This window comes from Cariama cristata, unplaced genomic scaffold (assembly GCF_000690535.1).
Source record: "Cariama cristata isolate BGI_N322 unplaced genomic scaffold, ASM69053v1 scaffold45166, whole genome shotgun sequence".
Classification (NCBI taxonomy): domain Eukaryota; kingdom Metazoa; phylum Chordata; class Aves; order Cariamiformes; family Cariamidae; genus Cariama; species Cariama cristata.
Genome location: NW_009621228.1, coordinates 1 through 12,261, shown reverse-complemented (window position 1 = coordinate 12,261; position 12,261 = coordinate 1). Strand labels below are relative to the sequence as shown.

The window sequence follows — 12,261 nt, the reverse complement described above, 5'->3', positions numbered from 1 at the left end:
GGGCGCTGGAGCCTCCTCGAAAGAGGCAGAAGCCAGCGGGACCCTGTGCCCATCTCCCTCCTCGCTGCTGACCGTGTGGTCTCTCCATCCAGCTCTGCAGGAGAATTTGGACAGACAGCTGTTCGGCCAGCACCTGGTGAACAAGGTGGTTGTAAAGGCCGTGAAGGGCTTCTTGAACAACAGCAACGCCAAAAAGCCTCTTGCCCTTTCCTTGCACGGGTGGACTGGAACAGGCAAAAACTTTGTCAGTAAGATAGTCGCCGAAAGCATTTATGAAAGAGGTCTGCAGAGTAAATATGTCCATCAGTTCGTGGCAACTTTACACTTCCCTCACGCTCGCAGCATCAACGTCTACAAGGTAAGAGTGTGCTGTGGAACCCGTGGTGGTGGGGCACAGCTCTGCTGCAGTGGCTGCTGTATTGAATTATAAATGTTATGGCACGATCAGTACTAGAAACCTAAATATTATTTTATTATGCAGTGAAGCGTAGCTTGTGTCAGTTTTGGAATCTTCTGTACAGAACTGGATAAATCCTAACATCCATCAGGACTGGTTTTCCCATGAATGTCAATTTTTTTGCATGTGTTTTGGGTCTCTCTCAAGGAAGAATGACATGATTAATTTTTGTTCTACGCTTTGCTTGGAGATGTGACTGACTGAAGGATAAGTGTGATTCTGCAGGTTTCCGTGGTTAGGTGGTATGCTGGTGAGCACTACCAAAAACTAACAGTTCATGGCTCTGGGAAGCCACCTGGTGACCTCCGCTTCTGTCAGGTACCACGGCAAGCTGAAGTGTGATCCCTGAGTCATGGGTGTACTTTTCAGTTTTATTGTACACTGAAGCAGGTAATTTAGTTTTTCCATGCATCCATTTTCCAGCTGTAAAACCAAATCACAAAATATTCTGTTGTCAAAAAGGTATGGATAAATGTATTTGGAATTGTTCTGTCAGTTTGCCAAGTGTCAGTGCAGCTCTGTAGGCAGGTGGATATCATGTGGAGAGGTAACTCAGATGCATGTTTTCTGGGTTTTTTTCCTTCTAACTTTGTTGACAGCAGAGTTTGAATGAGTACCACTGTGTTTTGTAGTACTAAATATTTATATTCAGTTTGTATATGTTAAAAATGGGAATGGGATGGTCTACAAACCTGATTTCTAAATGGAGGAAATATCTGTTTCCTCTTTTACATCTCACTTTTTTCCCTTCTTGCAACTGAGCTGTTTTAAAATAAAATGAATCATTTTCTGTGTTTGTTTCAAGGTCACTACACTTGGGAAACTTGCTGCCCAAGGCAATAGGAGGAACTATTGCTTCTCGTCCACAATCCACCCAATGCCACCTTCCTGTGCTGCCTCTGCAGTTGAGGGACTGAGTAGATAGTGAATACAAAAACAATGATGAGGCATTGAAAATGGTCAGAACAGTTACTTCTCATTCATCTGCCAGCAGATCAACCCTTTTTTTTTGCAATTACTTCATTATTGATCTGAAGTGTAACACTGCAGTGAGAGAATCTTTAAATACAGTAAAGTGTTAGCCCTTCTGAACAATACTGTGTTTTAAGAAGGGCTTGTAATTGTCTTCGTTTGACTTCTGGATGATTAAAACACAGGCCTGAGAACTGAATTCTGTTTCTACTTCTGCTAGTGACTGCAGGTGCAATTTCTCACTGGTGCTGTTCAGGTAGCAAATTTAATATTATTCGTAGCTTTGACACCTGAGGATGCTTAGACCAAAGTGCTGCCAAAAGTAATCATCTTACTTGTCAGGGGCTTTGCCTTGTGTTGCTGTTCCTTGGTGGTACCCATCCTTTGTCCTACTGTGCACTTTCATTTTTGCTGTGTTTACGGGAATATCTTTCTTGAGAGCATGTTTCTTGCTTATCCCCTCCTGGCTCTTGGTGTCTTAAAATTTTTCAGAACCAGCATGAGATTTTGTTGAAGTTTTATTTACAGCTTTTAACCGTGTTTTAGTCAAGAAGCCAAAGCTATGAAAATGACACAATTGAAATTACTTTTTCAGGACAAAGGTCAATAAGCAGAAGTGGTATTTTCTGTCTTTTCAACACAAACTCTTTCAGCATCTTTTACTTTTATGCCACTCAGGACCAGTTGCAGTCGTGGATTCGGGGAAACGTGAGCCTCTGTCCCAGATCACTCTTCATATTTGATGAAATGGATAAAATGCATGCAGGACTCATTGACTCCATCAAGCCGTTCCTGGACTACTATGAGCTTCTGGATGGGGTGTCTTACCGACAAGCCATCTTCATATTCCTCAGGTAAGAAGTGGCTTCTCAGGTTTCCTGTTCTGTACACTAGATGCCTTTCACAACTTAATTCCAGCTACTACAGTCTTTGTTTTCTCTTTGCTTAGCAATGCAGGAGCTGAAAAGATAACAGAGGTGGCACTAGATTTCTGGAGAAACGGGAGGACAAGGGAAGATATACAGCTCACAGATATCCAAAATGCACTCTCTGTGTCTGTCTTCAATAACAAAAATAGTGAGTAAAACTGTGATTGCTTTTGAGGTGGTAAAAGGTCCACAAAAGGGGTGGGCTGCATTTAGCTGCATTTTTCCAGCTATGGTTTCTACTTGATGTGGCCTCCAGTTTTTAGCTTGCAAGGACCCATGATGCAATTTTGGGGCCTACAGTTGGTGCTTGGGATGAAATGAAGGTTAAGGAGCTGTGCACGCACCTTGGCTACCAGCATGTTTGCTGTCTGTTGGATTGCATCTGTTGGGGGAAGTCTACGCTCTGCATTTATTGACATACTAATGGGCTAAAGGGAAAGCAAACAGAAATCCTGACAATAAAGCTAGATATTGCAGTAGATGAAAAATCTTTAACCAATAAAATGTTTTATTATGGGAAAGCCACAACTCACTTAGCCTGTCTTGCTCAGTCTGTTAAAAGCCTTCAGGCAGCTATTTAGGAGCAAGAAGCTGATGTGCCAGCCCTGCTGTGAGCAGGCCAGTGCTTCTGAGGTTTCCTTACGCAGGACTTCTGGTGAAAAGGGAGTTTAACATAATAATGCTCTAAAATTAGCGTTGGAAGCAAACTTACTGTACTTTTTAAAAAAGACTAGATGCATGCTCAAAAAAAAGGAGCAAGAAAGCTGGTCTGTGAGAGCTGAAAATAGAGATAAAATCTGTTCTCTAGGTGAGAGAGGGGAAGGTATGAGACTAGCACCTGGGGAGCAAGGGTTAAATGCGTTCAGTCAGAATTCATTCATTCAGCTCCAATGGACCACGTTTATGTGTTTGTCCAAAAATCTATGCACAAAGTACCATGAGAAGGGGATTGTATTTGGACTTACTTGTGTGTTATAGGGCCCTAAAAACAAAGGTGAATTCTTACTGGTATTTAGCAGAGGGCTGTGCTACACCTTTTGCTCCCATTGATCCGTGGTAGTGTTCAACTAGAGGAGTAGTAACAACCCACTTCTCTTTCCGTTTGTAGGTGGATTTTGGCACAGCACCTTGATTGACAGAAATCTCATTGACTACTTTGTTCCCTTCCTGCCTCTGGAATACAAACATGTGAAAATGTGTGTCAGGGTTGAGATTGAATCACGTGGCTATGCTGTGGATGAAGACATTTTAACCAGAATAGCCGACGAGATGACCTACTTCCCTAGAGAGGAGAGAATTTATTCAGATAAAGGATGTAAAACTGTGGATGCAAAGCTGGATTATTACTATGACTTCTAATGCTTTATTGCTACAACCTGCAAAGAAGCAAATTTAACTTAATCACAAAGTGGAGAACCCGCGACATTTCATTTTTAAGTACTTCTTAAAGAAAGGAACGTTATTTTTTAACTGGTGTAGAAATAAGTGGCAGTGCCTCTGCATTTTTATTCTGTCACTAGTCATGGCTCCCAAGTACTTCAGCCTTGTGTTGTCAAGGTAAGAACAAACTGCATTGTGAATGTGGGGGTCTGTGTCTGATAGTGCTGAAGATTCCTCTCAGATTGTGTGTCAGTCATCAGGCAAACCATTTGGCAAACTGCTGGCACGTGTAGGACTGAAATTATGACCTAATTTTAATTGGATTTTGGGTTGATGTGGATGATCTCTAGACAATGCTAAGAATTTTAATCAAAGTTCCTATGTCTGTGAAAGCCTTCATTGGGCTGGTGTGGGAATATTCCTATAACTGCATTAAAAGTAGGATATGAGTCTCTTCTCCTTGAGCAGCTTGGCTCCAGTAAAGATTCTGTAATTAAAAAAATCCAGAGTCTTCTATCCAACATCATGCAGTACCATTGTCTTTCTCAAAACAGTGGTATAATTTGGCCTCCTGCGTGTCAAACCAAGAATATGAAACTCTTCGATGTGAATAGTGTTCAGAGGGTGGACTTAATATTATAAGGAAGTGAGTTAAAATCCATGACTGCCACATCAGTATAGTTGGTTCCTATTTTTGGTTATTTTTTTATGTATAAAATTGCTCACAGCATGCTCTCCCAGGAGTGATCTCAGGAGGGAGAAAAGTGTGCTTTCTGACTGGTGAGCCAGCTTCGTGGAAAGGGTGTAACTTAATGGGAACAGGTACAGGTTAAATTTTACACCAAAGAAATGGAAAGGAGGTTTCTCCTCTTCACCTACATGTAGAATTCAGGGGCCAGCTGGCAAGGCTTTCCCTTTTTCATCTTCTCGAAATACTGTATGCCTCTGTGGCAGGGATGAAGACAGATCCAAAAGCATTTAAAAAAAAAAAAAAACTGTCAATTGAATTTACCGTAAAGAGTGTCAGACTTGTTTCTGAATGTGAGCACTGCACAGACTTTCACTCCAGTTTCTATTAAAAATAAACTTTTCTCATCAGAAATGTATTTCTTAGCTACTTTCTGGTGTTCTTTGCATTGAATGATTTGCTGTTAATTTTGCACAAACTTACTACTTGTTGAGGAAGAACGTATTATGTTTCTGACAGAAGTGTTCAGCTGTGCTTGAATACAGGTATCTCCCTCCTTGAGTTCAAAGGGAATAGATAGGAGATTTGACTTTGCTCCCTGGTGAAAGGGAAACAAATGGAGTGGAAACTGCACTTTTAGACCATCGGTACTAATTATACTTGCAGAGTTTTTGTAGAGGCAGACTTTCTAGATGTAAATGTGCTCAACAGTATCATAAGGATAAACTTGTCTTCTAGAGACCGGTTAAAATGCTGCTGCTTGTCTCCTCCTCCCACTGTGGTACCACTGACTGAACAACCTGCAGGCTCTGAAGCCACCTGCATTTTCAGTGGTAGCATCTTGACATTTTCTCTGCAAGGGGAAAAAAGGGGCCAGTAAGACTCCAACTGTCCAGTTCTGCTCTGAAGTTGAGTAATACGCAAATTATCAGTCCTAGTATTTGTCAGCAGATGAGTGCTTTGAACTTGGGTATTTATCTCTTTCTTTGACTGCCTGTTTATAGCAAATGACTGGCTAATGGAAAAAAGCAGACCTGAAAATGATAAACTTTTGCTACTGTCTGGTACCTTCTCATCAAAAGAAACAGTTCGGCCAAGCAGTATTGTGGCTCTTCCAGCATTAAGTACTCTTAGTGCTGCTTTGTATGCCATTGCAGCATCGATACCAGCATTTGACATACGTTGGTAGCAAGTATTCCATTATATCATAGTCCTAGATGGGTTAAGGTAGATGGAAACTTCTTCTAGAGGGTGTAGAAATGATGTTCAGAGGGCAGAGACTGCCTCTTTAATCTCTCTTATGTTCTTGAAAACAGCAGACCTGGCTAGGAGCATCTCCATCTGGGTAAAAGAAATATTCATGCCTGAAATCACTCCCAGATTTGATCTTGCCGATCCTGTTGTTATTCCTCCCCTTTAGACTGTATGGTTTCAAAGCCAAGGTCCTCTGCCTTTCTTGCTGTGACTGGGTAACTGGCCATTATTCTTTTTAATAGGCCACTTGAAACTGGATCAGACAAGTTAAAGGAGAATGTCAAATGGAGGGAAAGGTCTGATCCCTAGAGAAACAGTCCATCGGCCAGGTGAGAGTAGCTGAACAGTCGCGGAGACTGAATTTTGTTCTTACCAAAGTTCAGTACGAGCAACTGCTGCTTTAATTCAGCCTTCTGCAGGAAACATTCCAAGATCTCATGCTGTGCTCATAAAATTACAGGCTATGGTTAAAATACAGCGATGTAGTTAAGTGCTGTTCTCTTGACAGAAAGAAGCAGCCTGACCCTAGAGATTCATCTGCCTGACGCCCTGGGCCAAACAGCCAAGCTGTCGTGTGCGGAGGCATAGTGCAAAGTCCTGATGAACAAGACTGCTTTACGCTTCCCGTGTATGCTCCATAATGAGTTTCCTTGTGTATCATCACAACACATGGTTCACAACAGCAGGAACAACTGACTGTTCAGTGAGGTGCGAGTTGTTGCCAACAGCTGTACCTCACTTGAATTAGGCCATTATTTACACACTGGGTTTTTTTCAGTGCTAGAGAGGCTGCAGATGCTCTGGCCCGTGGAGATGCGATGAAAGCCTGTAGTGCTGTCATGCCTTTGCCAGCTAGAGGAGAGGTGAAGAGCTGCCTTGAATGACAGCTTTCCAGACATAGCGCAGAGAGGAGGAATAATTAAACAAGCTACTGGAGGTGTATTTGTCCTGCAGTGCCTGGCAGCATGGTAGGAGATAACTGTTAACAACTATGAAGCAGAGCAGGCAGAGACTTTAAGGCTTTTTCATAGGTATTTATTTCTACTGAGCTGCATTTAACTGCTGAGTTCTTTACTATGCTGTTGGATGACTCAACATGTTTTAATATCAACAGGCTATTTAATCTGCTTACCTATTGTTATAAACACATTTTTAAGAATAAAGGAAGCTTATCAGAAAGCTGCAGTGCAGCTGGTTGAAAACTGCATAAACTAGCTGAAAATGATTAAACCAAGACAGAAAAGTGACTTAAGATTTATTCCAACTGCAGTACAGTAGTAATATATAGTGTTTTGAAATTGCACAAGTATTTTTTGTTTGGAGTAACTGAAACTGGATGCAGCATATACACCTATAAACAAGTCAGTTACAGGCAAAACATTATACATGAAAAGCAACAGTCCAATGTCCCAAGGTTAATGGCTAGCTAGCATTTGGCTCTGGAGATTGCATCAGCGTGAACAGTTTGCCAACATTCGACAAATTCCATGTGTAAAAGGCAACTCACACTTTTAATTTAGAGCTTAACATAAATGCTAAACTCTGTTGTAATTTGAATTAACGTAATAGTGTTGAGACCTGTAAGTTTTTGCATCCTGTCTTAAAGCAAGTTTAAGTACAAGTGAGGGAGTAGATGCTGCAGCACAAAAATAGCCCAATCCCTCGTACCAGTTTAAAAAACACACTACAATCAACCAAGTGATAGGCACTTCTGTCTTGCACTACAATATTTGATCCACAAGTGATGGATGATAAAGGAGTTAAAGCTTGCAACAGAGTTTTAAACCCCAGCCCAAAGGTTAAATCGCTCTTTCCCAGCTTCCAAACTCATCACTCACCCTTCCACACAGACATTCTTTAACATTAAAAACTACTATAAAACATACTTATCTAGTGAGGTATGGGATTGTTGATTGCTCCCGTTTCTCATACTCACTTCTCTGTGGCTCTCTAGGAAGAGCTTCATATTTCTGTTCCTTACACTTCAGTATAAAAATACACTATTAAAAATAACTTCTGCCATGGAAGTGTCTCCCAAGCAAGGTGAGAGTAGCATTACCCACTTGTAGACTATTGGGTGCAGCTGGGAGGGACTACTAAAGATCTTGCAGTCTTCAGGCTACATGCAGATTAACCTCACAAGCTGTAACAGTCACATCCTCATGAGAGATTTTTCTCATTAAGAACAGGAGACTGGCCTAGTACGTCGTAACCGTCAGATCCCTCAGATGGGTCCCTCTGCTTAGGAAGACCTGGAGTTACCACACAAATTCACTTAGCCCCCTTAGTTAAAAGAATATAAAGTTTCTTTTACGATTTCTTTTTCCCCAAAGCAGCACGGGCAAGCAGTTACTTCCCCACTCACCCCCTTTCTCTACTATTTAGTAACAGATTTCCTGGAGCTCATGACTTTCCACATTACCATAGCAGGAGATGTGGTATGTTGCCACAGCTCAGACATAAACTATAATCATGCCCTTCTGTCCCTGAATAGCTGATGCTCATCGGTAGAAGCCACAACAGCATCAGTCTGCTGTGAAGGACAGGAAGCCTTCCACCATACCATCTTCTTACTGCAACGCATCAAGGTATTCACCCTTGCAGATGCTATCAGTCCTGAACACACCACGCATCCCTTCATTGCGCTAGCGCATGAATGAGACCATGTACAAGGAAGGGAATATGACTGCTTGGAACAATTCCTCTGTTCTCCTTTGCTCTAGTCTAGTTTTTGCGGAAAGAGGAATTAAATACTTAATAATCCCAGCACTTGGAAGAATAAAGCAGGAGAGGCTGTATCCAGTGCTGTATTTGTGTCATGCTCAGAAATTCTCTATAGATGAAAAGAAAAATAAAGGGGGCAACATTTCGATACCAGCCAGTTGAGATGAACAGAGGGATGTTAAGTTAGTTAAAAAAAAAAAAACAAAACAAAAAACTAAAAAGTCCACACAGCTCACTGGTATTTTCACTATACTCCCTGTTACAGTAAAAAAGCTTCAGTGCAAATACAGATTTCCAAAAGCTCTGAAGGTGCTTTGGAGACCTGAAGGGTAATCAACCCTTGGCTTTTGTATCTCTCATCATAACATCTTCGTGAACATCCAGCTTGGCCTGTACAGTCTTGCAGCCTTTATCAGAGTAGATTTTCTGCTCTTTTGGGAAGAATGTCATCTCATCAGCCACTGCCTGAACAACCTTCTCATCAACAGCATAGCCACGGGCTGTCATTTCAGCCCTGACGCACATCTTCACGTGCTTGTGCTCCAAGGGCAGAAAGGGGACAAAGTAGTCAATGAGGTTCCTGTCAATGAGGCTGCTGTGCCACAGTCCACCTGGAGGAGTTGGGGGGGAAAAAAAAAAACATAATCACAGGAAGGAGTTTCTCTAAACTTGAGCATGCATAAGATAGGATCCACAGGCCAGACTGAATTTACAAAGCAGTTTGTCTCAACCACTGCCCAAGAAAGAAAAGCATGCCAGTTAGCTGGATGGATCGGACTGATGGTACCTCGCGGTTGTCACTGCTACCCTTCAGTGTGCATGCAGAGCAACTTCTGTGCCAAAAATTCTCTTGGGGCATGACATTGGAGTGAAGGGACACAAGAGGACAGGGCCAGGGCACTGCAGGAAGGTGGGGTCACAGGAAGCAGGGCAGGGTCAAGGTAGGCTGCCCTACAGATTGCAGAGATGAGCCCTGTGTTACGAAGTAAAATGAATTTCCTGTTTTCTGGGGAAAGTGACTTACTATTCTTGTTATTGAAGGCTCCTACAGACAGCATGGGTTCCAGGTCTTTCAGCTGAATCTCTTCCCTTTGCTTTCCACTTGTCCAGAATTCAAGAGCTGCTTTATTAATTAAGTCACCACCTGCATTGCTATTCATAAAAGAAAAATGTACAATGATGAATACAGACACAACAAAACTAGAATTTCTTTTTCAGCTGGTTACACATATTGCTAATCTTCTTGATGTCAAACAAATCACCAAAACAGAATCCTGTAAGCCAAAATTTAGGGAAAGTCTCCAGTTCTTTAAATAGCCATCAGTGTGTGGTGGGTTGACCTTGGCCCACAGCTAAGCGCCTACACAGCCTCTTGCTTACTCCCTCCCACTTCAGTGGGATGGAGAGAGAAAACAGGACGAACAAAAATGAGAAGACTTGTGGGTCAAGATAAAGACAATTTAATAGGTAATGAAAAGAGGAGAAAAAAAAACCCAAGGAAGGCTAAGGAAATCACTCATGACCCCCACAGTCAGACCAACGCCCAGGCAATCTCCGAAGAACCATCACCTTGGAAGCTAAACCCCTCCTTCTTTCTCTACCCCAGTTTTTATTGCTGAGCACGACACTCCATGGTATTGAATGTTCCTCTTGTCAGTTCAGAAAAACTGTCCCAGCTGTGTCCCCTCCCATCCTCTTGCCCACCCCAGCCTACTTGCTGGAGGCAGTGTAGGAAAAAGAGAAAGCCTTGAGGCTTTGCAAGCACAGTCCAGAAACAGCCAAAACATTGGTGTGTTATCAACACTGTTTTATCCACAAATCCAAAACACAGCACCAAACCAGCTGCTGTGAAGACAGTTAACTCCATGCCAGCCAGCCCCAGTACTCAGTGCACCCACTGCAGAGGACTTCCCCAAAATGTAAACTCTCATATGATCTGAGCTCTGGGCCAGGCTTGTGAGCTCAGCACACTGCAGTGGTCTGCCGCACAGCATCAGACCCGCTCCACTGCAGCCACAGGCCACGCAAGAGCTCAGAGTGCTCCCCTCTGTCTTTACAGAGACGGCCTTCAATCCAGACCGGTTCTTTTGCTGTTCTTTGAATGAGGTCCCATAAGAACATCATTATCATCATAAACACAGATTTATCTCAGCATCTCAAAATGACTGAAATAGGTGCTACAGACCTGAGAAAGATGAAGATGGCTTTCCTGTAGGACACCCTATCAACCTCCTCGTAATAGTCTAAGAACGGCTTGATGGCATCAATGAGACCTGGATGCATTTTGTCCATCTCATCAAAAATGAAGACAGAGTGGGGACAGGCACTGACGTTGCCCCGAATCCAGTTCTGCAGTTGTTCCTGGAACAAGAGGTTGAAAACCACTGAAAAACTAGGTCTCTTCCGCATGTGCTGCAAGGTGCTTGTATGTGACAGACTCTAGGGACACCCTTTGAAATGTCAGCATCCCACACTCACTTCTTCCTGAAGAGAGGACCATAAACTCTGTGACCGATCCCTTTGACATGTGACACTGAATTTAAATGTGAAATCTTTTCCTGCTCACAGAGGAAAGACTTTCTAATTCTTTCTGCTTAGTGTATGGACAAGACAGTAAAACCAGGCTGAGATGCGAAGTCTTGGAAAAGAGAAAGCTTCTTTTTGTTTGTTTTTTTAAAAAAAAATCAGTGTTTCCTCTGTTATATAGAAACCACATCTATCAGTACGTCAGTTTTGGGTACATTCAAACATTAAAACATGAAGATCAGAATTCTCCAGTGTCGAGGAATGAAATCACTTGAAAAATCTCTCATGCGGGCTAATGTTCTCGTTGCACAGTGCATGGTGGGTTGACCCAGCCAGCAGCCAAGCATCCCAGCAGGATGGGGGAGAGAGGACAAAGAATAAAAGTGAGAAAATTAATGGGTCAAGATCAAGACAGTTTGATAGGTGATGGAAAGAGGAAAAAACAAGCAAGGGGAATCACTCACCCCCTCAACACATGCGGAGCAGTGCCTAGCCAGTGTTAGAGCAACAACCACCTTGGAAGCCAACACCGCCCACTTTGTCCTTCTTCTACCCCAGTTTTTATTGCTAGGCATGACAGCATATGGTATGGAATATCCCTTTGGCCAAGTGGCATCAGCTGTCCTGCCTGCGTCCCCTCCCAATCTCTTGCCCACCCCAGCCTGCTCACTATGAGTGAGGGAAAAAAGCAAGTTTTGAGGCTGTGCAAGCGCTATTCCGTAACAGCCAAAACACTGGTGCGTTATCAACACCGTTTCAGCCACAAACGCAAAACACGGAGCCGCAGGGGCCGCTATGGAGAGAGTTACCTCCATCCCAGCCAGCCAGCAGGTGCAGTTTTAATGACGGGATTCTTTCCTGTCAGCAAGCACCGCAGAAATCAGCAGATGGCATCAATGAGAGGACAACACTAGGAAATTACTCCCACGTTGGATTTCTTGGCATTTTGGTGCCTTTCAGTTTCTGTATGCATTTCCCCCTCCCATCTCTCCTAAGCACCAACGCTGGAAATACCCAGCTGTACACCTCCAGTTGTCAGGTATCTGGGGGACGTGTGCGGCACAAAGAGCCAAACCCCCGTACTAGGGGGTTTAGGGACTTGGGGTAACTGGATTACCTTGTGTCCCTCCTCACCTTGTAGAGCTTGAGTTGGTCATGGTGGGGGAAGTGCAGGGTGGCCAGGAAGAGATGGACGAACTTGCTGCGCAGGCCGGCGGGGTGGATGTGTTCCGCCAGGATCTGGCTGAGGAAGTTCTTGCCGGTACCGGCCCAGCCGTGGAGCGAGAGCGTCAGCGGCTTCTTGGGGTAGGGGTTGTTGCTGAAGCCGATCA

General features: G+C 43.3%; 2 protein-coding genes across 2 annotated transcripts; one reads left to right on the top strand and one right to left on the bottom strand.

Moving 5' to 3' along the window:
* Positions 1-58: 58 nt before the first annotated feature.
* TOR1A (torsin family 1, member A (torsin A)) lies at positions 59-3,987 on the top strand (the record flags this gene model as incomplete). Its single annotated transcript, XM_009701867.1, has 4 exons — positions 59-358; positions 2,108-2,283; positions 2,379-2,506; positions 3,467-3,987. Coding segments are annotated over 4 exons (855 nt in total), but the record flags the coding sequence as incomplete, so codon positions are not given.
* A 4,680-nt stretch (positions 3,988-8,667) lies between these two features.
* On the bottom strand, positions 8,668-12,256 carry TOR1B (torsin family 1, member B (torsin B); the record flags this gene model as incomplete). Its single annotated transcript, XM_009701866.1, has 4 exons — positions 8,668-9,015; positions 9,429-9,556; positions 10,590-10,765; positions 12,065-12,256. Coding segments are annotated over 4 exons (774 nt in total), but the record flags the coding sequence as incomplete, so codon positions are not given.
* Between the last annotated feature and the right edge of the window lie 5 nt (positions 12,257-12,261).